The following is a 27,349-nucleotide window of genomic DNA, read 5'->3' as shown; positions in this document are numbered from 1 at the left end:
GGGCCCACACAAAGGCCCGGCAGCCGGCCGAGAGGAAGCGGCCCCGCCCGCCCCGGGCCCGGCCTTACCCAGCCGCTCCGCCGCCTGCAGCCCCGGCCGCGGTCACCGACCGCCGCGCCCCGCCCCGTGGCCGCCACGGCTGCTGCTATTGCTCCTCCGGCCGCTGCCGTCGCTCCAGCACCCGCCGCCCTCACCGCCCTCACCCCTCCCGGTGCCGCCGCAAAACCAGCCCCGCGGCCGCCAAGCGAACCTGGCTCCGCGCGACACTGCGAGCGCGCGCACGAGGGCAGGCGGCGGCGCGCTTTACGGCAGCAGCGTGAGTGCGTGACGCTCGCCTGTGGTCTCAGTTCGCACGTGGCTCTTGCGGAGGCACTTTGTGGCTGTGAGCGCTGGTGCAACTGCGGGCGCGGCCCTTCCGACTTACAGTATGAAGCGGCCGAGTGAGTGTGGTCAGGGGGCGGGCTTGGAGGGGCCTCTGTGTCTGATGGTCGACGAACCCACCAGGGCGCTCCTCTGCGGCTTGGTCTCTGGGGGAATGGAGGGCCGGCGGGGAGGCCGTAGCCCTGATCCCGCCTAGAACTGAGGGTTGGAAGGCCCCACGTGAATCGCGGGCCTGTGGTGCAGAAAGAAGGCTGGGCCCCAAGGGTGAAGGTCGGGCCAGAGTCTCGTGAGGACCCGGTCAGTGTCTGAGCCAGGTTTCAGGCGCAGCGTTTTCCCTTGTGCGGCCACGTTTGATCCGGCCCTGGTGAGATCTGAGAGCCGCCTCTCAAACCCACTGTTAGCTCCTCCTTTGTGATTCGTGCTATTTGACAAGAAGTGGCTGTATTTTTGGATCTTACACGCTCCTGTGTGCTATCCCACTCTAATCTGGGAAGAGTGGGAGCGGGGAAGTTGGTCTCTACAACGGATCTGTTGAATCTCAGAGTTTTGGGGACTTGAGTGGTCCGTGTTTATTTTTACCACACACCCCACGATTCTTTTTTTTTTTTAATTCATTTATTTATTTTTAGTTTTGGCTGCGTTGGGTCTTCGTTGCTGCGCGCGGGCTTTCTCTAGTTGTGGCGAGTGGGGGCTACTCTTCATTGCGGTGCGCGGGCTTCTCATTGCGGTGGCTTCTCTTGTTGCGGAGCACGGGCTCTAGGCGTGCGGGCTTCAGTAGTTGTGGCTCGCGGGCTCTAGAGCGCAGGCTCAGCAGTTGTGGCGCACGGGCTTAGTTGCTCAGCGGCATGTGGGATCTTCCCGGACCAGGGCTCGAACCCGTGTCCCCTGCATTGGCAGGCGGATTCTTAACCACTGTGCCATCAGGGAACTTCCCTACAAGATTCTTAAATTAGGTTTCAGAGCCAGTTAATTACTTAACGCAAATATGGATGTGACCCTAGAGCGCAGTCATCAGAAACTAAAACTGATCATTTGTGGATAAAGTGGATTTTAAAAAACCGTAAATAGGGTTTCCCTGGTGGCTCAAGAGAAGCCACCGGAATGAGAAGCCCGCGCACCATAACGAAGAGTAGCCCCCGCTCACCACAATTAGAGAAAGCCCATGCGCAGCAATGAGGACCCAACGCAGCCAAAAATAAATAAATAAAATAAATTAAAAAGGAAACAGTAAATAAATTAACCCTTTTGTGATATGTTGCTTTGCAGAGTTAAAGAAAGCAAGTAAACGCATGACCTGCCATAAGCGGTATAAAATCCAAAAAAAGGTAAGTCTTGTTCTTGGAAGAGTTATACCAAGTATAATGCTAAACTGATTTCTGCCCCACCCCTCCTCCACAAAGAGGTCTGGATTAATATTAGTATGATTTCACCTCAAGAAACAGAGGTTGGATAGACTATGACACAAGCTCTTAAGCATCAGAAGTAATTCAGTGATAAGAGTCTGTAAATTTTGATCAATATGGTAACAATTGCTGCAAAAAGAATCTCCTGGTGACATTTTCTTGCTGTTTCTTACATAAGTATGTGTGTTCTCTGCATTGTTACAGTTAAAGTTCTATGTTTCTAGGTCATTTTACAGATACAAGTAAACTGCAGCCAGATTGGTTACTCACATGAATTTTGTTCAGTATTTTTGTTAATCAAATTTTATTATGATAGGTTCGAGAGCACCATCGAAAATTGAGGAAAGAGGCTAAAAAACGGGGTCGAAAGAAGCCTAGGAAAGACCCGGGCGTTCCAAACAGTGCTCCTTTTAAGGAGGCTCTTCTTCGGGAAGCTGAGCTAAGGAAACAGCGGGTAAAGTGCATTAGCTAAAATGTTCAACAAGTGATGTGTGGGTGTGTGTATTTTTTTCAAAGTAAAGTTACAATATCAGGTCACTTTGGCTCTCCCATTTCTCTTGTGGCTTGAACACAGCTTGAAGAACTGAAACAGCAGCAGAAACTTGACAGGCAGAAGGAACAGGACAAGAAAAGAAGACTTGAAACTGACCCTGCTGTTGAGCTATCTAACATGGAACCTGTGAAAGAGGTATGATTACAGTCATGAAAAATGGAGAAATAGATTACATCTACTGACCTACTAATTTTGTTTCCTTTCCCCTTGTCTTTATCCCCTAGGAATTTGGGCAATGCAAAGCTAAGAAAGCCAAGTCAAGCAAACAGAATCCGAAGAGGCTGTATTGTCAGGAACTTAAAAAGGTATCATAGTTTAGGTTAGTGTCTAAAAGTGGTAACGAGGTTTAAAACACTGGAATTTTTTTTTTTCTTTCTCTTCTGACACCAACCTTGTAGAGGTGGAAGTAGAGTTCTCTTGAGCAGGAAGAATTCTTCAGCAAGTTGGCTTACTCTGATATGTTTAACTGAAGGAAATATTCTTATGGTTTTAGTTTTTTACATGGGAACAGTTCCCCATAAGCATGATTTACAGAAGTGGCATTCTGTGATAAAATAACATGTTGACACAGTGGCTTTTTAAATAGAAGGAAATACTTTAGAGGAGCAGTACAGAAGTAAGAGTCTCTAAAGTACTCTGCTGAAACCTAAGTGAAGGAGGTCAAAGGGATGTTTTGGTGTAGCACTGCCATCCCCAACACCTATTTTCCTAAGCTCACTCCCTCCTGTGAATAGACCCTGACTGTGTTTCTCAGCAGCTCTTGGCAGGGCCACAAAGGTCTTTCAAACTACATAACTCAGAATGGGAAGATTATATATTTAGATAGTTGGGAATGTTTCCACTCTTGAAATCTACTTTGATCAGAGGCCACTGAACAAACCTATGTCCTACTGTCATGTAAGAAATAAACATGTGAACATCATTCACACCAAAGTGAAGATATGAGATTCAACTCTGGGGCTTCCCTGGTGGCGCAGTGGTTAGCAATCCGCCTGCCAATGCAGGGGACACGGGTTCTGAGCCCTGGTCCTGGAAGATCCCACATGCCAAGGGAGTATTTAAGCCCGTGCGCCACAACTACTGAAGCCCGTGCGCCTACAGCCCATGCTCTGCAACTAGAGAAGCCACCACAGTGGGAAGCCCGCACACCGCAATGAAGAGTAGCCCCTGCTTGCTGCAACTAGAGAAAGTCCACGTGCAGCAATGAAGACCCAATGCAGCCAAAAAAAAAAGTGAATAAATGAAAAAAAAAGTTTTTTTTAAGAGATTCAACTCTGAGCTCACCCTGTTGCAAAGTAGACAACGCCAGTGTACTTATGTGGAGGGTGGTGCCAGAGCAAGGGATGCTGTTCTGATAGCTTCTGCTTTGACAGGTGATTGAAGCCTCAGATGTTGTGCTGGAGGTGTTGGATGCCAGAGATCCTCTTGGTTGCAGGTGTCCCCAGGTAGAAGAAGCCATTGTCAAGGGTGGACAGAAAAAGCTGGTACTTGTATTAAATAAATCAGGTAGGCGAAAACATTGAGCTTTATGTTCCATATGTACTAATGAGGTATGAGGAAAACATCTGAACAGTCTGATTGTCTCTGAAGACTGATAAGATCCAACTCTGACCTCAACAAAACCAGTGCATAAGCGTGAGCTCTTGTTGCCAAAGACAGTGCTGGGCAGTGGGGTGGAAATTATTTTTCCCCTTATTATATTATAGTTTAGTTTATTTACTTGTTTATTTATTTATTGCTGTGTTGGGTCTTCGTTGCTGTGTGTGGGCTTTCTCTAGTTGTGGCAAGCGAGGGCTGCTCTTCATTGCAGTGTGCAGGCTTCTCATTGCGTGGCTTCTCGTTGTGGAGCACGGGCTCTAGGCATGTGGGCTTCAGTAGTTGTGGCACGTGGGCTTAGTAGTTGTGGTGCACGGGCTCAGTTGCTCTGCAGCACGTGGGATCTTCCCGGACCAGGGCTCAAACCCGTGTCCCCTGCATTGGCAGGCGGATTCTTAACCACTGCACTGCCAGGGAGGTCCTGGAGATGTTTTCTAGAAGCGAGTTAACTGGTTTGTACTATTCTTTTGCTATTCATTACTTAACCACCTTGTCTTGTTTAAGAGTGTAAGCTTTTATACTCAGCTTACTGTGTAGTATATTTCACGTAGGAAATGATGACAGAGTGCCACATTCGCCACACCTGCACAATGTCGACATGTGGCACTATTTAGATGAGACATGATTATGTATCTGGGTTTGAGCAGCAGGGACAGAAACACCCAGAAACAGAAACCTGTGAAACAGAAAGTAAGGATGGGATCTAAAATTACAGTTGGGGTCAGTAAACATGGCTGCTACCTGATAGTAAATTCTGGAAACATAGCCCTAAGGTTAGTACAGTAATGTTCTAGAGGTTGACTTATTTCTGAAAGGATGAGCAGTGCAGAGGGGAATTAAAGAAATACAGAGGTGTACATACTGAACTCTGTTAACCAGAAGCATGGTAGGGAGCTGACCCTCTCCCCATCTTCTAGTTCAGATACTTTTGAAAAAACTGGGAAAAGGCAAACCTGAATGAAATCCATAGTTTACTAGACTTTGCACATTCATCTCAACAAAATGACCAAATTGGAACAGTGTTTTGTTCCTAATCCCTATCAGATTTGGTACCAAAGGAGAATTTGGAGAACTGGCTAAGTTATTTGACGAAGGAATTGCCAACAGTGGTGTTCAAAGCCTCAACAAATCTGAAGGACAAAGGGAAGAGAATCAAGGTACCCTTAATTTAGTGGTGGGAAATGTGGTTCTTTCATCTTTCAGATGGGTGAAATATGATGAGTGTACAAATTCTTGATTAAAAAATGAAAACTTGTAAGATCCAACTCTGATTTCATCCAGGGATAATATGAAAGGCAATGGAATGTGGTGTTTTTAATAGATGGGCTCTGGAGCCAGATTGCTTGGGTTTTGTCTGGTGGGTTGTCAGACGTAGTTAAACTAATTATTTAGAATTTTAACTTGTGAAGGTAAAGAAGAAAGCTGCTCCATTCAAAAGTGAAGTCTGTGTTGGAAAAGAAGGCCTTTGGAAGCTTCTTGGAGGTTTTCAGGAGACTTACGGCAAAGCCATTCACATTGGGGTAATTGGTGAGTTTCAGTTCAACATATTTTATGTCTTATCTCAGTAAGTGCAACTCGGCACTATAAGTAATGTTAGCTTCTAAGAGCTCTGGTTTATTTGAATTAATAATCTTTTCCTGCCTTTTCATTACCTGTGCAAGAAATGAAGATGCTAAGAGTAGTCTTAGTGTTGAAGTGAAGACGCTCAGATCCAACTCTGATCTTGCTCTAAACAGGCAGGGATAAAATAAGGGAGTAGAGATTTTATAATTACCAGCACATAATGCCTTTTGTATCTGTGGATTTTCCATTTGTAGGTTTCCCAAATGTGGGGAAAAGCAGCATCATCAATAGCTTAAAACAAGAACGGATATGCAATGTTGGTGTATCCATGGGACTTACAAGGTAAATTGAGTTCCATAATTGCAATATTTCATTATAGATAAGTATGATTTTGTTTATTTTAAGGGAGACAGTTTTCTATTTCTATTTACTCAACTTTCTGTTCAGTGAAAGGAAGAGGGTTAAGCCAGTGTTAGGCTTGGGAAGAATTGATTAGAGTAGAATAGCTGCCCACAATCTAGTTTGAAAGACGAGCAAATAGATTCATAGAAGGAAAAGCTGCCTTAGAGGAAGTGATGTTTGAACCTGAACTTGAAATGAATAGAAGTCTGCCAGGTAGAAGAGGGGAGATACGACAGAGGAAACAGCATGTGTTTAGGTCAATATGTATGTAAGCTATAACACATAGTGTTTTGTCTTTAGAAGAGGAGGGTGTACTGTTACGGTTTTAGATAAACATGAAGCAAATGATGATAAAGTGGATCTGACAGACTGTGCTGAGTTTGTTCAATCCAACCCTGAGCTTCGTTGTGTCTCTTGGCCTTTAGGAAAACCAGTGCCCGTCAGTTACCATCTTTCTTGTTTCAGGTACATGCAGGTTGTCCCCTTGGACAAACAAATCACAATCATAGATAGTCCAAGTTTCATCGTGTCTCCACTTAACTCTGCTATTGCACTCGCTCTGAGAAGTCCAGCAAGTATTGAGGTAGTAAAACCAATGGAGGCTGCTAGCGCCATCCTGTCCCATGCTGATGCTCGACAGGTAAAAAGAATCCCCTTCCCTTGAGCTCCATCTTGTATTTCATTATAAGCATTTTTTTTTTAACATCTGTACTATATCAGATAGATGAGTTTGTTTTTCTTTTTTTAATAAGGTCGTACTGAAATATACTGTCCCAGACTTTCAGAATTCTCTGGAATTTTTTACTTCATTTGCTCAGAGAAGAGGACTGCACCAAAAAGGTGGAAGCCCAAATGTAGAAGGTGCTGCCAAACTGCTGTGGTCTGAGTGGACAGGGTAAGGCTTCTTTCTGTTGGCTTTTTGATGACCACACAGAATAAAGGAACTGACTTTTGACAAACTTTATTTTTAATACCAGTGCCTCCTTAAGTTACTTTTGCCATCCCCCTACATCCTGGACTCCTCCACATTTTAATGAGAGCATTGTGACAGACATGAAATGGGGCTTTAATCTGGAAGAACTGGAAAAGAACAATGCACACAGCATACAAGGTAAGCACGGCTTGTGTTTACCTACTGTCCTCATAAGCTGACAGGCCAATAAAGGTCTCATCTGTTTACATGGGCTGTTTACCTTTCCTAGCCATCAGGGGCCCTCGTTTAGCCAGTAGCATCCTTTTCCAGTCATCGGGTCTGACAAATGGAGTGATAGAGGAAAAGGACATACCTGAAGAATTGCCGAAACAGAAAGAATGGAAGCAGGAGGAGAGGGGGGACTATGAAGATGTCAACACTGACCAGGAATGTGTTGACGAAGAAGGTGATGTAAGTGTGTTGTGCATGAGTTGTTCAAGCTGAAGTAAGTTTTCTAGCATTACTATGTACAACAGAGGGGAAGGGGCTGAAGGAAGAAAAAGAAATTAAATATTTCATGACTTTAAAAAGCCTCGTACAATGTAGAAGTTTAAGGCTTGCAATCATTAGTCTTGATTTTGTGCATCCATTAATGTGTACCTCCAGAGACTTTTTCTGGGTATGTAATTAACTTGGATTAATGAGCACACAAGGGCTTACTAACACTGTTTCTCTGTCCCACAGGAAAAGAGCTCAGACATGTCCCCTGCAGAAGAGGCCTGCGAGGCACTGCCTGAGGACTCTGAAGCAGGTGAGTTGGGTGGAGGGATCTTCTAACAAAGCAGTACAGTAGCTTTTATTTTTGTTTTTAAACACCTCATTTTTCTTTCCAATATAGATAAGCAGTCTGCACCATCTTTCATCTTGGATAAAATGACTGAAGAGGAAGATGATGCTTATGATTTCAGTACAGATTATGTATAATAGAACTTTGTCCTTCTATAATGGTGTTCTGTTTTTGGTTTTTAACATTGTGAGCAGACTGCTAAGCTGTTCTCTGCGTGTGATGTACCGGTTTGTTACAGTATGACATAAGCTGTGTAAATTTTGTGAATGTGTATATAATGATATATTCATTTTAAAAATCAGGCAACTTAGAAAGTGTCTAAGTTATATAAAAAGATAACTCATCTCTTAAACAGTGAGTGGGTAAAAGTAAAGTTAAAACAGATATCTTATTGAAAAATGTAGTTTTTACTTTATTTACAGATTCGGCCACAGGTCACAAAATTAAAACCAAGCAGCAGTGTTGAACTAGCTGTACCAGCCGTATCTTAAGTCCATTCACCTCTGGTCGTTCAGCACTGTCAGTCAGTAAGCAAACTCTTGGTAAGGCAGATGGAGGCATATTTATAGTCTGTCTGGGAAGCTGACTGCCAGATGGGGCAGTTTGTCCTCTTTACCCAGCTGAAATGTCCCTTGTCCCTTTGTTGCTGCAAACAGGCATTGAAACCTAGCAAGTGTTACTTCCCACACATACTTTCTTCCAGGATTTCCTGAGAAATGCTTATAGCATACTTATTTACTTTATATTTGAGATCTCCACATGTCTTCGGATTAGGCTGAATTTGCCTGTTGGGTCCGGAATATACCATTTTTCCCAGACATCAGTATATGAAGCAGTTCTTCCCCATGGCTTAAAGTGCCCATTCCAGTGGAGTAGCTTGGCAGCCTTAACAAACTGGGGTGAATATCGTTTTCCAGCACTGGAACCTTACATTTAGGAAAAAAGAGCCAAATGACTGTACTAGTCAGACACAAGACTGCAGGAAACTTAAGGGAAACAATATATTCCACCCCTGAGGGTGGTCCTTTAGACACTTTATTAGCTTAGGCCCTTGGTTAATTATCTACTTACCAAGGTGGCGAACATTCCACATAGGGTCGATGGTGGAGTGCTGTTGATAAAATACGATCAGCAGAGGTGGTGTTGTGATGCTGCCAGCCAGTGTTCTACTGTACAGCCCTTCTCTTGGTGGGACAGATAACAAATGAAAGCTGTTAGTAAAGAATCCTGACTAATTCCTGTTAGTGAAGACCACCAGGGTTGAAATAACAAGAGTTTTCACAGCTAGGCCAGTTACATACTTACTCTACATTGAGTTTCATCCATTTTTCCAGCTGGTTAGTTATATTCTGTCTTTTCCATTCTGTCAAGTTTGCAACAAAAACTCCAGGATTAAATGAGCAGGTGCTGGCTTTCATGGAAAGCTTACGAATTCTTTCCTTTTTATAGTCAAGATATCCAATGTAATTGTACTAAAAACACAATTGGGATATATAGTATGCTTAGTGCTTCAAACAATAATATGATAACTGTTCTGCTTACTTACGACTTCTCATTATTAGCAAAGGGCTCTACATAAAGCAAATAAAAGTGACACTTGGGATTGCAAGTTAGACAACAGGAACCTAAACATTAAGCCAGATGTTCAAGGAGAATTAGGTTGTCTAATCTGTGAACCAATCTAGGAAAGCAGCTTTGAGTTTTGGGATGAAATAATTGGTGAATAAAATGTAGCTAAAGATTTAGAATTCCCTGATTTTGCTGCCTCTCCCCATTGACATGAATTATAGGGAGTGGAGTGTCTATTCACAAGGTCTAATAAGTAATTTACCTGGTTCCCTGCTCCACGGATGACAACTTTAGTAGAGGATGAATCACAGTCTTCTGAAAATGCAGCTGCATGTCCCGGCTTCAGTGGTGTATTGTACAGGGCAAGAATATCACCTGAAACAGATAAGGTTTAAGATTTACACTGGAAGTTGCCCCAGGATTCCCTATTCCTCCCACTTCTTAGGATGGCCTTTTATAGGATATCATAAATAAGACAACCACTACCGCCCACACTGGACAGAGAGCAGCACTGATGGTGACATTCTTTAGTACCTTGCACAATTACATCATCGTCCATATATATGGCCCTCTTTGCGCTGGGAACCAGAATTGGCAAGTAGAACCTTGCAAAGGTTAACTGGAAAAGGAAAGAGGCATTGGCACAAGATTTGTCAGTGGCTGTGCTTTTGTTTATTAGAAACTCCCAGAATGCTCTCGGTATCCATGCAGAAGACAGCCAAAGGTCTCAGAACTTCCAGGTTTGGTTCCCAGGGAAGTACTAGTACTGTACCCACAGTTACCCAGGTATTCCAATCATTTCATAATACTACCAAGTGCAAACAAGGATGCGTGGAACTCACTGGTTTCATGGATTCCCCCTGGTCAGGATCCTCCTTTACTTTCCCTTCCAAAAGTTTAGTGTCAAAATTCACAATTTTGTACCTGATGCTTTTCAGGGTACTGCTGCTGAGCCAGGACCTGATGAAAATAAACCACTAAATATCAGTTTTAAGTAATTATGTCCCAACCCACAGCCATATCTCTGCTTTCCAATAAGACCATAATGCAAGAGAAATCCTGAAGACAAAATAGGTGTCTTCAAGCCCCTTCACCTCTGAGCTTTGGTTTCCTCATCTGCAGTGAGTTTACCCACTAAAGTCCCTTCCTGAACCAAGATTCCATGGTGATAGTGCACCCAAAGACTCATACTTTTGATCACTCTTCTGACACTAAAACTGCTGTAAAAAAAATTCATTATGGAATTGAGAAGATCCTTTCACCACATGGATCATTCAACATTTGTCCCTCCAAATACATCAGTGAAGAAAATGAGTCAAAGTATGATGGTAGTGAAAGCCAAGTTATCAACAAAGCTGGTAAATCAGTCTGTTAATCTACACACTCATTAATTCACTGTGTTGGCTGAGTAATTCCACCTGAGTCTAAGGTACTGCCTGTAAGAAAAGTCAGTGTTCCCTAAAGAGGTAGTGCACATTTTTCCTAGGCCCATTTCACATCAGCATTTTGTGGATATAATGTTATTTCTGTAGTCTATTCTAATGCAGTTATTTCTTTCTACATTATTTTAGATGATTTCTTGAGTTTTTAAAGTATGGAAAAATGATTTGTAACAACTTTCATGAACAACCATGGAGAAAAGAACAGATATGTTTTAGAACTTTGACCACTATTAACCTGTTAGATAAAATGTTTCTTGGAATAAACTTTGTAAATCTTAATTCAAAGCATCTTTCAAAACACAGTTAAGACTATCCATCAGATTTTCTATTAATCACAAGTTACAATAGTAAGGACCATTTACTGAGCGATTATTATGTGGTAGGTGTTTTCATATATTTTTTCATTTACTTGACACAACAATCCTCTAAGCTGGATATTTATACCCCGTACTTACAGATGAGTAAATGGGTTCCAAAGGGTTAGGTAATGTTCCCCACTATGGGCTAAAATTTGGATCAGTGTCTATGCTCACTTCACCATACTACCTTGTCATTGCTCCCATGTCCCTTCCCACTCTAGACCAGAACTACTCAAGAGCATGTTCTTGAAATAAGGAACTTGTAAGAGAGTGTAAATCAACACCTTGCTTCCTTCATTGAGAAAGTCTTATTACCAAAAATTATCCACTTAACTATGCATAGTAACGCAGTTGATCTACATCTTGGCACAGTTTTCTTACATATTTCTGCTATCATGGAGACATGTTTATGGTACAATCACATGGAAAAACAATGTGCAGTTTACATGTGGTATAATAATTATATAGGAAAAATGTAAACATTGAAAAAAAAATAATACTGGATTGGCAGCTGGCCTGCTCTTAGAGCATCCCCTAGAAGCAGAATCATCAGGCAAGCCGAGCTCACCGGAGATGGTCTGCTGTACCGTTGAGTGTAACAATGTAGAAAATCACATTGGAGCGAGTGTTATGCTGAATGCTGTTTATGGCTGCAATGGCCCCCCCAAGCCTATCTTCAGATGCAGCAATGACCACAGGAATCTCCTCTTGTCTCCCGTCTACCGCGTGTTGGGGAGCATTTGGGACAAAGTCTACAGGCTGAAGCCCCACAATTCCTGAATCTGCAAAGAACACACACAAAGAAGGTACTGTGATACAAACACAATCTCAAGAGCTTTTGATACAGAGCCCAAGACATGAAAAGAGGTAAGCTGAGAATTACGATACTTACACCTCATTCTGCCTCATTGTAATGTGAAGCATATAGCCCAGAAATTGTGTTTTCCTATATGTAACCAGGCCTTTGGAAAAGCATTTTTTAAAAATAGGCAGACAATTCTGATGCATTACTGGTAGGAATATAACAATCTTTTTAGATTGTATTTGGGCAGTTTGTATCAAGAGCCTTAAACAGGTACATGGCCTTTGACCCAATAATTCCCCTTGTGTCTCTTAAGGACAACATCTGAGAGGTAACCAAACGTCACAATTTTATTTACAATTGTGAAAAACCTAGAAACAGACTAAAAAACAGTTGTTTTTCAAACTGAATTGTATCCCACAAGTAGGCATGAAATCAATATAAGTGGATCGCAATCAGAATATGAGTAGGAAAACAGTTCCTGAATTGGAATAGAACAGTGACTTAGAAAAGAAAATATCAGAATGCATCACATACAGCAACTGCAAGTATTGTTTTGTAAACCTTCTTGCTTTTTATAATACGTTCATTTACTCATTCATCATGCATTGAACACTGAGCGCCTACTATGTGCCAGGCAATATCTAGGCACCAGGGTTACAGCCATGAATAAGATGGTCAAATCTTTACCATTGTGTAGGGCAGATAGACAATAAATACATGTATGTGTCTGCTGTATGTAACACAGTCATTATTGTGGGGTTGCCCTCAAAAAAATCTGAAAGTCATTGTACCAAAAGACTTTTTCCTATGGCAAAAAGTGAACTATGTGACATTAAATTTACATATGAAGAGTTTTGTCATGGTGACATGCTTAGGATATAATTATGTGAAAAACCATGTCATGTAGTTTATATATAGTATAATCTCAACTGTATAGAAAAAAATAGAGAAAAAAAACCTGTAAGGTACTAACACAAAATTTTAATAATTATCTCTAGGCAGTGAAATCACTTATTCAATGAATATTTAGTAAGCACCTCCTATGTACCAGCCACAACTGCCCTCATGGAGCTTGAATGCTATTTTCTTTTTTATATATGTTCCCACCAGAAGCATGCATTACTTTATGTAAATATATATGTATATATAAAAATACACACACATATATACACTATTATAAAAACATGCTATCAGAGCACTGAGTGAAAGTTAAGGGAAAGCTATTAGTCTTTTCTTGCTCTGGTCAAGTACGGTGGGTGACAATCCAGAAATGATTTTTGACAAACACTGAAGCCTCAAACATCCCTCAATACCAAGGCAGAGCAGTATGAACAAGTAATCTAAAATAACTGGCAGCGGAATTATACAATAGTGGTCTTTTAAATCAGTTGACAAGGCTTTGTGGTTTTGTTTTACTACTAAAGACCTGCTGATATGGTTTCATGTGTTAAAGCAGAGTAACAGGTAAAGGAAAGTAACTAGACTGACACTCTAGTGAAGAGAAGAGGCATCAAACACCAGCAACACTCCCGTCCCCACATTCTGAAGCCCTGCCCTACTGAAATGTCTGTAGATAACAGCCCACAGTGGCTCCTTTCTCCAAGGCCTCTGATTTGGTAAAAAGGAATCTTCTGTGAGATCAAACCCTCAGCAAACAACTGCCCAGCAAGGAGAAGGGGACAGGCTGCAAGAGCACAGTGAGTGCCACCTGCCTTTCTCAAAGTCTTTAGTAGCTTCTATAAGGCCAAGAAGAAAGCCTTCTTTTCCTTGAATCTAGTGATGTAACTTAGAATGTGGGACACAGGGAATTCCAGGTCCTCAACACATGCCAAGGCATTAGTCAGGGTTCCCATACCTGCAACCTCGTTCCTCAGCAAACTGCTCAGGCCGAGGAAGTTATGGTGCAAAACCAGTAAGAAGACAGCAACAGCCAGGACCAGGATGATAATATTTACTGAAACAAAGGAGAATGCCCATGTTACATCTCTTCACCTTTTGACCAGGTATAAAACAACATAACTGTAGAAAGGACATACCTTTACGGAATGACATCTTTCTCTTCTGTCTTATATAATTAGTTATTAACCCTACAAAACAAAAACAAGCCCCCAAAGTCAGTAGGTACATTAGAATGGCCATCAAAATGCCTACACACTTTTTTTTTCTGGCTGTGTGCGGGCTTTCTCTAGCTGTGGCGAGCCAGGCTACTCTTCGTTGCGGTGCGCAGTCTTCTCATTGCTGTGGCTTGTCTTGTTGCAGAGCATGGGCTCTAGGCACGCAGGCTTTAGAGCGCAGGCTCAGTAGTTTTGGCACACAGGCTTAGTTGCTCTGCAGCATGGGGAATCTTCCTGGACCAGGGCTCGAACCCGTGTCCCCTGAATTGGCAGGCGGATTCTTAACCACTGCGCCACCAGAGAAGTCCCGCCTACACACTTTTATTCAGGTTGAAACAAGAAGTGCATACGGTATTTTCTGCAAGAAACTCGTTTTGAATTAACAGTTTCCAAGAACCCAATTTGGGATCTGAATTTTTTACGGTAGTCATAATAATAAAATACTTCCAGTAACTTACAGCCTTGTATACCATATGCCACTAGGTGAAAAGCAAAAGAAATTCTACCAGGAGGAATACCTGGAGTCTAACCACTATGGAAATGTTTTCTGAATGAATTTCTACTTAAAATTCCTAATTAGACATGGACTTCAGTTGTCTATGATCAAGTAAACCAAGGTCAGCCTCGTTGGTACAAACATCACTGTTCCAAGCTGTATTCCATTCATCTTTAACTGGAATTAAAGAAAAGAGAAAAAAGAACAGTTCCTAAATTCATTTAAAACTATAGCAGAGGGACTTCCCTGGTGGCGCAGTGGTTAAGAATCCACCTGTCAATGCAGGGGACACGGGTTCGAGCCCTGGTTGGGGAAGATCCCACATGCCGCTGAGCAACTAAGCCCGTGCGCTGCAACTACTGAGCCTGTGCTCTAGAGCATGTGAGCCACAACTACTGAAGCCCGCACGCCTAGAGCCCGTGCTCCACAACAAGAGGAGCCACCACAATGAGAAGCCTGCGTGCAGCAACAAAGACCCAACGCAGCCAAAAATAAATAAATTTATAAAAAAGAAAAAAAAAACCTATAGCAGAGAAACAAAGTTACAAAAATTAACAAAATCTAATCTTGCTATCAAAAGTTTAGAGCTCTAGTCTCAAAAATTAAAAATCTGCTAAAAGAAAAAATTAGCTTCTTCTGGGGGCTTCCTATCTGTTGGTTAACTACCCATTTCTTATGAAAGTGGTGTCTAATACTGTCACTCTGCCTGTGGTTTGTGCTCCCCAGCTCATCTGAAGCCTTCACTTTTTCAAAACAAATAATTCAATGGAAACAAGACTATAAGTGGGGCTAAATTAAACAATTAGGTTTCTACAACAATCTTTGGGTAATGTTTCATTAAAAACATTTTATACAGCCTGGATATTGTGATCCTACCCTTTTCTACTTCATCGTCCCCTGTGGGAGTACCTAACATTTACATAAAGGCTATTAATTTTACAAAGCACTTTCAAATATAGCATATTTCTAAAATCAAAGTCAGTTTGAATTAATTTCATCTTAAGTGAAGTGTGTGCCTATCAGGCACTTGATTTCTCAAGGCCTTTGAAAAGAAGAGAAATATATTGAAGGGCTGTTTAAAAAACTGGGGATCACAGGCCAGATTACAAATTTGGGAGAACATAATTCAGACTCCCAAAGAACAATCTAAAATACACACACACACATTCTTTCTCGCTCACTCTCATTTCTTTCTAGAACAGTATATGTATATTATACCAACAAGCTTACTCTCTAAAGACTACACATCGTTATATACCCTGAGCCATGTGTCTCTAGCCATGTGTCTCTATCTCCTCTTGAGGACTGAGCCTTACCTATAGAAGGTGGCAGACTGGGGGCTGCTCAGACAGAGTTCTAACATCTACCTGCTTGGAGCCAACTTCCACCAAGACTGGAGAAAACTATCTCACTTTAATAAATCTCATTTAGTTAATGGTATAAGGGCCAATGGTTTAGCTCAACAATGTCCACTAACAATCACTTACAGGTGGTATGTTAATTGAGAGGCACAAGTATTTTATGCTATTCCAGCTAGCTAGAAGAAAAACACAATCCCAGCAGGTATTTGATGTACTTAAGTAGATTCGCATGGCAGAAACCACCTACTCCTAAAACTCTTCCACAGTTATCTACATGCAAAATGCCGATTATTATGGAGTGTGTCTGATCCATATATCCTTTCCTGGTGCAATTCCTGGTAATGGAATTCACTGATCTGGTTAGAAACAATTCTCAAAACTGTATGTACATCCCGGATGTGCAATATTGGCTATATTTTTGCAAGAGTACACAACTGTGTACAATTTGATCAGTGATATTCAATTGTTCACTATGAAAAGTAGTATTTTGTTTAGAAATTATAAGACCTTCACATTCCCAAATCATTCACAATACACACACATAGCAGGCATTCCCAGAAATATGGGTGAAGAAAACCTTAGGGGGCAAGAACACTTTATGTTTTTTAACTTGCTAGCTACCTGCAATAGTACCCACATCTCAGTGGCCTTTTCTGCTTTTCTTTCTACTGCTATATATTCCCAAGGAAGGCCATTCCACTCATGCTCTGCAACCTATCCTATAATTGTTTCCTTGGTGCAGCATCAGAAAACTCTTTCCCTCTCTGCTGGATCACACACTTAGCAGCATTAATTACCATGCTCTGGTATCTTCCAGTTAATTAAAAAATAAAAATAAAAAAGACACCACTGGGGGCTTCCCTGGTGGCGCAGTGGTTGGGAGTCTGCCTGCCAGTGCAGGGGACACGGGTTCGGGCCCTGGTCTGGGAGGATCCCACATGCCGCGGAGCAACTGGGACCGTGAGCCACAATTGCTGAGCCTGCGCGTCTGGAGCCTGTGCTCCGCAACAAGAGAGGCCGCGATAGTGAGAGGCCTGCGCACCGTGATGAAGAGTGGTCCCCGCTTGCCACAACTAGAGAAAGCCCTCGCACAGAAACGAAGACCCAACACAGCCATAAATAAATAAAGAACGTGAATTTCTTAAAAAAAAAAAAAAAAGACACCACTTCCCATATCCCAGCAGACCCACAGACCTATTTCTCTGTTCACTCTCACTCTAAAAGCTTGAAAGGATTTAAAGTTTCCAGCTCCACTTTCTCTCCTCTTGTCCTCTATCCTACTTCAACCAGACTGCTGGCCCTACTTCTCCATTCAAAGTGGCTTTGTCGAGGTCACAAAAGACCAAGGTCATCTTTCTGTCCTCTTACCCATCCCCTCAGAGGCCATCAAGAAAGTTCACCGCTCCCCCTCTTCAATTATGAACTTATCTCATTTATTTGTTTATTTGTGTCTTCCCTGCTCTATGAGAACAGTGACCCCAGTGAAAAGTGTTTACTGGTGTATCCTTGCCATCTAAAACCGTGTCTGGTAAATGGTAATAGGTATGTGATATTTGTTGAATGGTCTTGTTAATCCAGGAGCAAGGCTGGTTCTCAGCTCTGAAAGGGAACACGATCTTTGATAATAATCATGAAAACAAATTCAAACACAAGAAAAGACATGGATTCCAATGGAGATCTCTCTGAAATTGAACCTGACACGCAATTTCCTTTTCCCATGATTATCTTTATGGCTCAAATACCATAAAGTCTCTGCAGCAACTGCCACCCTGTGAAGTGCATTTAAAGAGGGATAACACAGAGGGATACATCTATTTCTGCATACAAGGGAAAGTCTGTTTAGTCTCTGCCAGACTGAAAGGTGGAAAAAGCACTAAGGATATATACATCCACTTTCTCTACCTCTTCATCTGTCTAGCTCCTACTTGGCTTTCAGGAGTCAAGGGAGCCTCCCCCAAACCTCACATTCAGCTGCATCTCCCCTGAGCTCTCACATCTCCCGGGCTTCGCTACCCCCGAGTAAATCCGGCTTATATTTGTGGGGTTACGTGGCTGTCTCCCTTGACACACTCTGGGCTCTAGGAAGGCAAGCGCCTGGTGTTGGTCACGGCCATGTCCTTGGCCCAATTCATGGCACAAAAAAAGCTGCCGGGAATGTTTGCTGACTGCATGAGGGCGGCAGCCGCACACCACCTACCCTGGAGTGCCTAGAATCCCACCGCCTGTGACCCTGAGGCGCAACACAGCACAGAGGCCAGAGAGCCAGTTGGGACCCACAGGCCCAGGTTTCCCAGAACAGATTATCTCCGGTACGTGGGTCTTCCACCTTGCTCAGAGTAACGGGGCAGGGCCTAAGCTTCTGAGATAGATGCCGGCCTTGAGAGGCAGTGCGAATCCTTTGCTGGCCTCTTACGGGAGGCATGAGTCTGTGAAGACGCCAGTGAAGCCGCCGAGCAGCCTGGAGGGACAAACTGGAGACTCCCCGGGTGGGAGCTCTCTCCAACTGGTGCGAAGGGGCGGGCCAGGACCCGTCCCTCTCCGAGGGCATTCCCTTTCTCTGGATGGTGGGTTCTGGGGTACTCCCCTCTAAATTCTGGGGGTCAATAACGTTTAGGGGTGTTTCGCAATGGGTGACGCTCAGGGGGTTCCCCCCACACCCGCGGCCCCGAGGCCAGCCGTTTCCCTCGTACGCTCCCCACGGCCGCCCTTACCTGCAGCCCGAGGAGGAGGGGCCGCTGCCCACGCCCCGGCCCGCCCCGCCAGCTCAGCGCCCCCGCCGCAGGCCCCGGGGCCCAGCCCGCCGCCGGGCCGCCCGCGTCCCCTGCACTCCGGACCGAGCCCGCCTGCCCGCTAGCTCCGCGGCCGCCGCGCAGTCCCACAGCCCCCCGCCCGTTAGCCGCTCGGTCCGCAAGACCGTCGCGCAGAGCAGGCGCCGCCGGGACAGCCCGACCGCTGGGGTCCTCGCCGAGAAATGTCCGTCGCCATGGAGACGGGGCGCGCGCAGGCCGCCGTTAAGCCGCGAAGGTACAGCCAAGGACAGTTTGGGGGACCTGGACCGCCCTCGGCACCCAACAGCACTGACGGCGAACCCTTCACGGGCGCGTGATGCCTCGGCTCGGCCGCCACCGCCAGCATCTCGGCCCTTGCGGAGAGGGCGCCGGCCTACAGCCAGCTCCGAAAGCGCGGGCCGCCTAGCGAGGGCACGGGGCGGGGCCTCGGGCCGACCGGGTTTGTGGGAGACATCCGCTTCCGGGGCCGCGGCCATCGCGACCCTCGGCTCGACGGGTCCGCAGAGCTGTGCGCAGGAGCTGACCCCGGCCCCTACTGTCCCTGAGTCCCGGCCGCCTTCGCTCCGCCGCCCGCCTCCTGAGCCAGTCATGTTGGAGCATCTGAGCTCCCTGCCCACGCAAATGGTGAGGGCGCTGCCCGCCTCGGCCCCAAGATTCCTACACGCCGCTCGCGAGCCTGGCAGCTCCGCAACCCTTGTCCGAGACCCCCCCCGGTGCACCGCGGTTCCTACCCCGGATGGCTATTTTCTTCCCCCAAAAGAATCTCCTGGGTCCCCTTCTCTCTTCCCGCGCGAGGATGCCCCAGCCCGGGTTCCGTGAGGATGCTTTAATTCCCCCGGGAAACCCAGAATGTCATTCCTTTAAGTTCTTGGGGAAGCCCCATATATTGGGATCGCCCTGTGCCAAAGCTGTGAGGCCAGGGCAGGAATGTACCTCTTCGGTGGTAGAACCAATTCCTGCTTTGCTCTCCTTCACCTCTAGGATTACAAGGGCCAGAAGCTAGCTGAACAGATGTTTCAGGGAATTATTCTTTTTTCTGCAGTAAGTATTGGTTTTGCATAATCTTCTCTCCCCACCCCCACCCCACCCCCAGCTTGACTGTATTTAATATACTTTCTTTGTCTCTAGATAGTTGGATTTATCTACGGGTACGTGGCTGAACAGTTCGGGTGGACTGTCTATATAGTTATGGCGGGATTTGCTTTTTCATGTTTGGTAAGAAATTTATGGGTGCTTGGATGTTAGTGGCAACTTAGGTTTTCTGAATTGGGTTGTTTTGGTTGGCCCTAGTAGTGAGAACCGGCACCATCGTTTCCCTCATCCTTTCCTTGCTATCATTGGAAAAGTAAATGCCAAAGAGCATCAGATGAGGTTAAGTTACATAAAGCTCATTTCTTTTGGCAGGCGATCCAAGCAGTAATCTTAAAGTCAGACTAGACCTTAAGACCTTACAGTCTTCATATTGCTCCCTCCTCACCTTTCTTTTAGCTCTTAAAGCCATGTGTAAACAGTGAGGCTTGTTCTCACTTAACAGTATCTTGTCTGGGTGGTGGCACACAGTTTTCATAGGAATGTCAGTTTCATTTTTTTTAACCTTTAGCATAGGAGTCATTTGGCAATCAGGCATTATACATAATGCTCTTTTAAACTTTTAATGGCCATAATTGATGCATTTTCTCTGTTGTGACCCAGCTGACACTTCCTCCGTGGCCCATTTATCGCCGGCACCCCCTCAAGTGGTTACCTGTTCAAGACTCAGGCACAGAAGACAAGAAACCAGGGGAAAGAAAAATTAAGAGACATGCTAAAAATAATTGATTGGGGTTTTCGTGATTGAGCTTTACTACTGCAGCTGCTTTTGTTTCGTGTGACATGAGTTAAATTGTTTTCATATCCAAAACATGAGCTAAAAACACCTATGCTCAGCTGTGTACAGATTTTGTTCTCTCTATATTTCACTTCTCTGTTGGGTTTTGATTTATAAATATTTTAGACCTTCTCTTCACAATCTTCCTCTGAAATGAAGAACAGAAAACACAAGTATGCAAAGTTTCTTTCAGGTCTACAAAATAATGAAGAATAAAAGCCTCATAAATGATAATACAATTTAACTATCAAAGTTTTATAATTCATTATGAGTCATCAGGCTGTTTTAATGTTTTCAAATAAAACTCACAGTGCAACTCAATGTCTAAAGAGTCTTTTGTTTATTGTTCTGCAAGCATGACTACTAGTAAAAGCCAAAATTAGAAGTTCGTGGTTCTGAAAGTGTAAGAACCATTTCTATTTTCTGAAGCTACAAGTTCCTAACATACTTTTTTTTTTTTTTAACAACAGCAAGCACCTATAAAAAAACTTTTGCTTTATACATTTAACATCTTATTCAATGCATGATTCATATGGGATATCTTACAGCTATGAAATTTACCACAAATGTAAATTTGTGGTAAAGTAGTATCTTGGTACCACTAAAATAAGCCTATTGCCAAGCAGAAAACATTTAATCCAGGCTTTACCTAAGGTGGTTCAAAGTGGAAACCCATAAAACTGTAAATTCCTTTAAAATTTTCCAGAGGGCCGAAGAGAAAAATGTTCCAAAGGCCTTGTGGGAGGGATGGGAGTGGAAGGGTTATTACAGGTAATATTCTGTTTCTCAATACCAGGATATAGGACTTCCAAACTATGAGTTTAAAAAAAAGGGAGCAAAGACCTTAATATAGCAAAAGTCAGGAAAGGATTCTAAAAAAGGGGAAGAAAAATAAAAGATGGCAGAAACAAGAACAAGCATATCAATAAGTATAATAAATGTGAATATAAAGTTAAGAGGTCCCAATAGGGTTAAAAATCACGTCACCTCATGTTCTCAAAATGACACCCCAAGGTTGAAAACAGGAGCAAGGATATATTAGGCAGATGCAACCAAAAAGGAGTGGTAATAGTGAAAAAGAAATATTTAATATCAGAAAGCATTAAATGGGGCAAAGAGGGACATTTCATAGCTGTAAGATGTCACTTATGAATCATGCATTGAATAAGATGTTAAATGTGTAAAGCAAAGATTCTTACATATACCGGAATTTGGCAAAGCTGCACTCTTGGTAGGAGACCAACACTCTACCTTTCAGATTTTGATAGATCAAGGCAATTAATATGAAGACTTTTGCAGTTGTTCCACATACCTGGAACATCTTCCTTCGGATATACATGACTTGTCCTCTCCATTCAGGTTAGGTGACATTCAGATGTCACTGTAAAGAAGCATTTCCTACTACCCTGTCAAAGTATGGGTATGCCCCATCATTCTGTGTCTACTTCCATGGCATTTAATATATCTCAGTATATATTTTTGTTAATTGTCCTCCCTAGAATATAAGCTCCATGGGAACAGGAACCTCATTTTGCTCAGTGCTGTTTGCCTAGTACCTACAACAGTACATGACACATTATAGGCACTCAGTATTTACTGAATGAATGATACAGAGCTGTGCTGTCCAATATGGTACTACTAGTCATGTGTGTCTAAGTTTAATTAAAAATTGAGTTCCATTGCAAGAGCTCATCAGTGCAGATGTAGAACATTTCCAATATTTAGTAGAGAAGTGATTCTGCCTATGCATGAGAATTCACCTTTACTGAATGCACATAGGGCCATTCCAATGATGGATCATATACTGAACTACAGGGAAAAACGACTCCAAGAAATAGGGGTTGTACAGGTCATATTCATTAACAACACTGCAGTGTAGCTGGAGTAAGGAGACAGAATTTCCTTGGCCTTCCAAAGATATGGAAATTTAGACACTTTTAAAAGAAAAAATCATGGAATCTAAAAAAAAAAAAAAAAAAGGTTCTGAAAAACCGAGGTGCAGGACAGGAATAAAGATGCAGATGTAGAGAATGGACTTGAGGACACAGGGAGGGGGAAGGGTAAGCTGGGACGAAGTGAGAGAGTGGCATGGACATATATACACTACCGAATGTAAAATAGATGGCTAGTGGGAAGTAGCCACATAGCACAGGGAGATCAGTTCAGTGCTTTGTGACCACCTAGAGGGGTGGGATAGGGAGGATGGGAAGGGAGACTCAAGAGGGAGGAGATACGGGGATATATGTATATGAATAGCTGATTCACTTTGTTATAAAGCAGAAACTAACACACCCTTGTAAAGCAATTATACTCCAATAAAGATGTTAAAAAAATAAATAAGAATATTCAGTAAATGAAAAAAAATAAAAGAGAAAATCAAAACCAGATTTACTATTTAGAAACTAACCTCAAAAAAAAAAAAAAGTCTCAAATGTGGCCAAAGATATGTTGAGAGGGAAATATATAGTCTTAAAAATGTGTTTTAGGGCTTCCCTGGTGGCTCAGTGGTTGAGAATCTGCCCGCCAATGCAGGGCACACGGGTTCGAGCCCTGGTCTGGGAAGATCCCACATACCACGGAGCAGCTGGGCCGGTGAGCCACAATTACTGAGCCTGCGCATCTGGAGCCTGTGCTCCACAACAAGAGAGGCTGCGATAGTGAGAGGCCCGCGCACCACGATGAAGAGTGGCCCCCGCTTGCCACAACTAGAGAAAGCCCTCGCACAGAAACGAAGACCCAACACAGCCATAAATAAATAAATAAATAAATAAATAAATAAAAATTGAAAAAAAAAGGGAAAAAACTTTAAAAAAAAGTGTTTTATAATTAAATAAGAAAGCTGAAAAATGATTAAGCACCCAAGAAAAAAGCACCACAAAATAACCAAAGAACAGTAGGATAAAAACTGAATGTTTAAACAAAAATATACAGAATGGTAATAAAAAAGGTATGGAGGAGATTTTTTTTATTCTAAGAAAATAATGTGTATAACTTTATATCAATAACTTAGAAAACTTTAGTAGAACTGATGACTTTCCAGAAAGATGTGGATTTCTAAAACATGCAAGAAATGGTAAATAGCTCAGGAAGACCAACCGTTTGCCAAAAATTTGTCCTCAGCTGAGCACTAGGACTAGATGGTTTTAGAGTTGAGTTGTTAAAAACCCTTCAAAATAAAGAAATTTCAGAAATTAGGCCATGAACCCGGGCCTAGCACCTGGCACATAGTAAAAACTAAATAAAAGTCTTTTATGTGGACTAGAAAGGGAACATTTTATTATTTTATGTGTGTGTTAATTTTCATAAAAGGTAAGACATATTTTTAACTGTAAAAAATGAAAATATTTCTGGAGTCATATTCATGTTTAGAGTCCCTCAAATGCAGAAGTTAAAATTTACTAATCAAAACTTTTATTTTATAAAAACTATTTGCTAGATGGGTATTGCCCCTTATTAAACAACTAATAAAATATGTGATATACAATTATACATTTAAAACATGGGAAGACAATATCTTGATGTATAAGAAGACAAATTTCAGGAGACAAATATGTCCAACATAACTAAAAGGATCTGGACTTTACTTAAAAACTGCTGAATTAGAAAAGGAATTAGTGTTTAAGGAATGTTTTTGCTGATGGAAAAATAAATCTTAAAAAGAAAAAGAAAAAAAAATCCAGTATGTAAAAACATATTGATTTACTAGCCCAAAATAACTCCTAGTTTCAATTCCTGTATACCCTGAATGAGGTCCATATTAAATGGAAATAAAATGTTAGACATCCATCAATATGCAAAAAAAGGAATTCAATGCTCAAGTACTATATATAATGCCATATCTTTAAATCTACTCCCAGAATTATAAAAAAAATAATTTATCAACTTCTACTTAAGGTTATTAACAGTAAAAAGTAGTATCACTGGATATATGTCATTTATTTCTCCTATTGCTTTCGTCACTATAGTATAATATAAAACTTCCAATCCAGTATGTTATATCCCTGTATTCAAGCTAATAAGTACCTTAAAAAAAAATAGTTCTCGATATCAAGTTGGTTTAAGGCTCAGTAAACAGTAACCAAATAAACATCGTACAATAAACATCTTTATTCTCATAAAGAGAATAAGATAGCCAAAGGTTTTTTTCTTTTGTAATAAGCTTGCTTCATATTACTCTGTCCAATTTTTTTCTAGTAAAAAAAGGCCCAAAAAATATAAGGATGGTGAATGGCCTCCAGTCATTATTATAGGTTTGTTTGTTTTTGTTTAAGCCAAAAACCTTTGAAAATAGTTTCACTCTGGCAGCAGATTACGTAAATTATCAAAATTTTACATTATCTTCAAAAAATTTTAACTGGCGAGCTTTCACATTGTAAGTCACATACTTTTCACCCATGTGCTCCCGCAAAAGTACCTATTTGGGAAACATAAAAAAAAAAAAAATCAGTATATAGTAGAAAAAAATATTTCCGTAACCTTAAAAGGGCTATTCTAAGCATGATACCAAGAGCAGAAACCTTATGGGAGAATACTAATAGTTCTGTTTACATAAAAATTTTAAATGTTAAGATACCAAAAAATAGTCATAAGAAATTAAAGAGCAAACAATAAACTAAGGAAAATATTTGCTACATGCCAAAGAATTAATACCATTAATGTATAAAGAGCTCTTGAAATCAATAAAACACAGCAATATTAAAATATTAGATTGTAAAGCAACTATACTCCAATAAAAATTAAAAAAAAAAAGCCACCAAACACCTGTTATCCTTATCAGAAACCTAGACATTCCATTGCATATCACACACATGAAATGGAGAAAATAAATTAATTGAAGGCAAAAAAACCAGAATATTAGAATTGATAAAACAAAATCAATCCCATAGATAACTCAGTAAAGGCATTTACAAAATAATACAACCAATTAACATAAAATTCAAACTGACTAGTAATCAAAAAAAAAAAAAAAGAACTATTTGATACTCAAAGTATGTCTGTTGAAAGAAATGCCTGAAATTGAAATAACATTTAATAATATGTTAAACAGATGTCATGCACTTCCTGATACAATGAACTGAGAAGGACACAACATCACCTCTGTGGTATTCCTACCAAAAATGCATAATCTGGATCTATTCATGAGGAAACATCAAACACACGCAATCTGAGGGGCATGTTATAAAACACATGGCCTATACTCTTCAAAAACGTCAAGGTCATGAAAAACAAAGACTCAGTAACTGTTCCAGATTAAAGGAGACATAACAACTAAATCTAAAATGTAATCCTGGGGCTTCCCTGGTGGCACAGTGGTTAAGAATCCTCTTGCCAATACAGGGGACACAGGTTCGAGCCCTGGTCCGGGAAGATCCCACATGCCGCGGAGCAACTAAGCCCATGCGCCACAACTACTGAACCTGCACTCTAGAGCCTGAGAGCCACAACTACTGAAGACTGCGCCTAGAGCCCATGCTCCGCAACAAAAGAAGCCACCACAATGAGAAGCCCACACACCACAACGGAGAATAGCCCCCGCTCACTGAAACTAGAGAAAGCCTGCACACAGCAACAAAGACCCCATGCAGCCAAAAATAAATAAATAAAATAAATAAATTTTAAAAGAAAAATAAAATGTAATCCTAATTGGTTCCACATCCAGCATGACAGCGTGAGAAGCTCTGCAGACCCCTCTTCAGTGAAACTGGTGAAAATATTTAAAAAACCAACCATTTAAAGTCTCTGGAAATGGTCATAAGGGCATATAGCAAATAGGGACCCTTTTTTTTTTTTTTCAAGAAAATCTACTAAAACTCAGTTAAAAACAGTAAAGCTACTAAGAACAATGAGGGTCAGTGAACTGAATTAAAATGAAATGTCTCCCTCCCCACTCCAGCTCAGTGAGACAAAAACTTCACTACACTGGTGAAGTCAAGAAACTTCTTTCCCCCTAACTCCTAGTTGGGAGGCTATCTTCCTGGGAGGGGCAGGACATCGGCATATTTCATCCTGCCCCCAATACCTGATGGTGACAGTAAGCTTTGGGAGAGTGCAGCCAAGAGGTGGTAGCTTCTTTTTTATGCCCAGCTCAGACATGTAGGATAGAGGCTCTATCTTGACCACAGGGCCACTGAAAATACAGGGACCCCAATCACCTTTGCCCTAGACCATAAAGTGAAGTTTGCATGCTGGGTGAAGCATGCCAAGAAGACCAGATGCTACTGCCTCTCACCCCCTCTGAGCTTCCTAAGTGGGGGTATCACTCAGAGACAAGCAAGCTACTGTTCCCACTCCCAGCTCCCGAGCTGTGCTCCCAGATTTTGCCTGGGGGTAGAAGCAAGACATAAAATAAGCACCAAGTCTTTAATGAACCGACTTCATTTGGAACAGAGTGTGGAGAATTCAAGCCTAAGGGTGCTCTCAAAAACTGGAGGTAGTGGTGAAAGGCAACTGGGAGCAGATTAGTACTAGGTGCATTGGATATATAGGCTAAACTGTACACCAGCTACTTTAAAAGAACCAAGAAGCTGGAGGGGCCCTGGGTTCAGAACAAATCTCAAACACTAAGCTTGGGAACTACCTCTTCAAAGGAGCTCAGCTTTGATTGGATCAGCCTATGGAGCAATGTAGCCCCAGGGCATTACTGAGAACAATAAAAGCGATCAGCTGGCAACCAAAAAACATCTGGGTGAGGTCTGGGAAAGGGAGCATCAAGAGAGCTCTGCCAGGGACTTCCCTGATGGTCCGGTGGGTAAGACTCCATGCTTCCAAGGCAGGGGGTCTGGGTTTGATCCCCAGGGTCGGGGAACTAGATCCCGCACGTGTGCCGCAACTAAGAATTCTCATGCCGCAACTAAGAAGTCCGCATGCCACAACTAAGAAGTCCACATGC

General features: G+C 42.3%; 5 protein-coding genes and 4 non-coding genes across 31 annotated transcripts in view; 6 read left to right on the top strand and 3 right to left on the bottom strand.

Annotated features, from left to right (window-relative positions):
• Nucleotides 1-239, bottom strand: part of PBRM1 (polybromo 1) — a 106,737-nt gene extending 106,498 nt beyond the window's left edge. For 11 of the 13 annotated variants that reach the window (XM_057555022.1, XM_057555040.1, XM_057555041.1 and 8 more), the window contains exon 1: nt 69-211. The gene's annotated coding sequence lies outside the window, so the exon portion shown is untranslated. Of the gene's footprint in view, nt 1-68 lie in introns of all 13 variants that reach the window. The other 2 variants (XM_057555028.1, XM_057555029.1) reach the window with 2 other exon arrangements.
• GNL3 (G protein nucleolar 3) lies at nt 212-9,397 on the top strand. Its single transcript, XM_007174753.3, has 15 exons — nt 212-440; nt 1,648-1,706; nt 2,101-2,238; nt 2,359-2,472; nt 2,562-2,642; nt 3,711-3,843; nt 4,978-5,090; nt 5,343-5,460; nt 5,751-5,838; nt 6,364-6,538; nt 6,651-6,793; nt 6,876-7,009; nt 7,101-7,282; nt 7,556-7,622; nt 7,710-9,397. Exons 1-15 carry the CDS (start codon nt 428-430, stop codon nt 7,793-7,795), a joined length of 1,644 nt encoding a protein of 547 aa, XP_007174815.1. The 5' UTR covers nt 212-427; the 3' UTR covers nt 7,796-9,397.
• Nucleotides 3,885-3,961, top strand: LOC114236807 (small nucleolar RNA SNORD19). Its single transcript, XR_003622664.1, has one exon. It is a non-coding gene; the product is annotated as a small nucleolar RNA SNORD19 (small nucleolar RNA).
• LOC114236805 (small nucleolar RNA SNORD19B) lies at nt 5,135-5,216 on the top strand. The gene has a single exon (XR_003622662.1). It is a non-coding gene; the product is annotated as a small nucleolar RNA SNORD19B (small nucleolar RNA).
• Nucleotides 5,592-5,667, top strand: LOC114236808 (small nucleolar RNA SNORD19). Its single transcript, XR_003622665.1, has one exon. It is a non-coding gene; the product is annotated as a small nucleolar RNA SNORD19 (small nucleolar RNA).
• LOC114236804 (small nucleolar RNA SNORD69) lies at nt 6,231-6,307 on the top strand. Its single transcript, XR_003622661.2, has one exon. It is a non-coding gene; the product is annotated as a small nucleolar RNA SNORD69 (small nucleolar RNA).
• GLT8D1 (glycosyltransferase 8 domain containing 1) lies at nt 8,045-19,006 on the bottom strand. 4 transcript variants are annotated; one of them, XM_057555049.1, is made up of 11 exons: nt 18,855-18,990; nt 18,002-18,397; nt 13,870-13,920; nt 13,689-13,787; nt 11,597-11,810; nt 10,070-10,187; nt 9,762-9,846; nt 9,490-9,602; nt 8,964-9,130; nt 8,730-8,842; nt 8,045-8,584 (listed from the first exon to the last, which is right to left on the bottom strand). In XM_057555049.1, exons 3-11 carry the CDS (start codon nt 13,883-13,885, stop codon nt 8,394-8,396), a joined length of 1,116 nt encoding a protein of 371 aa, XP_057411032.1. In that variant the 5' UTR covers nt 13,886-13,920; nt 18,002-18,397; nt 18,855-18,990; the 3' UTR covers nt 8,045-8,393. The 4 variants fall into 4 exon arrangements, with proteins under 4 accessions (XP_057411032.1, XP_057411031.1, XP_007174813.2 ...); XM_057555048.1 differs by lacking the exon at nt 18,002-18,397 and having other exon boundaries at nt 18,855-19,006; XM_007174751.2 differs by lacking the exons at nt 18,002-18,397; nt 18,855-18,990 and adding an exon at nt 18,516-18,725.
• Nucleotides 19,005-20,781, top strand: SPCS1 (signal peptidase complex subunit 1). The gene is made up of 4 exons (XM_007174754.2): nt 19,005-19,217; nt 19,575-19,634; nt 19,722-19,808; nt 20,286-20,781. The coding sequence occupies exons 1-4, from the start codon at nt 19,182-19,184 to the stop codon at nt 20,409-20,411; spliced, it is 309 nt and encodes a 102-aa protein (XP_007174816.1). The 5' UTR covers nt 19,005-19,181; the 3' UTR covers nt 20,412-20,781.
• Nucleotides 20,782-24,565: 3,784 nt separating this feature from the next.
• NEK4 (NIMA related kinase 4) overlaps nt 24,566-27,349 on the bottom strand; it is a 53,395-nt gene continuing 50,611 nt past the window's right edge. For all 8 annotated transcript variants that reach the window (XM_057554055.1, XM_057554052.1, XM_057554054.1 and 5 more), the window contains one exon: nt 24,566-24,874. In XM_057554055.1, the coding sequence (XP_057410038.1) occupies nt 24,782-24,874 (93 nt within the window). In that variant the 3' untranslated portion in view covers nt 24,566-24,781. The remainder of the gene's footprint in view (nt 24,875-27,349) is intronic.

Source organism: Balaenoptera acutorostrata, chromosome 10 (assembly GCF_949987535.1).
Source record: "Balaenoptera acutorostrata chromosome 10, mBalAcu1.1, whole genome shotgun sequence".
NCBI classification, from domain to species: Eukaryota; Metazoa; Chordata; class Mammalia; order Artiodactyla; family Balaenopteridae; genus Balaenoptera; species Balaenoptera acutorostrata.
This window is presented reverse-complemented; position numbering and strand designations above follow the sequence as displayed.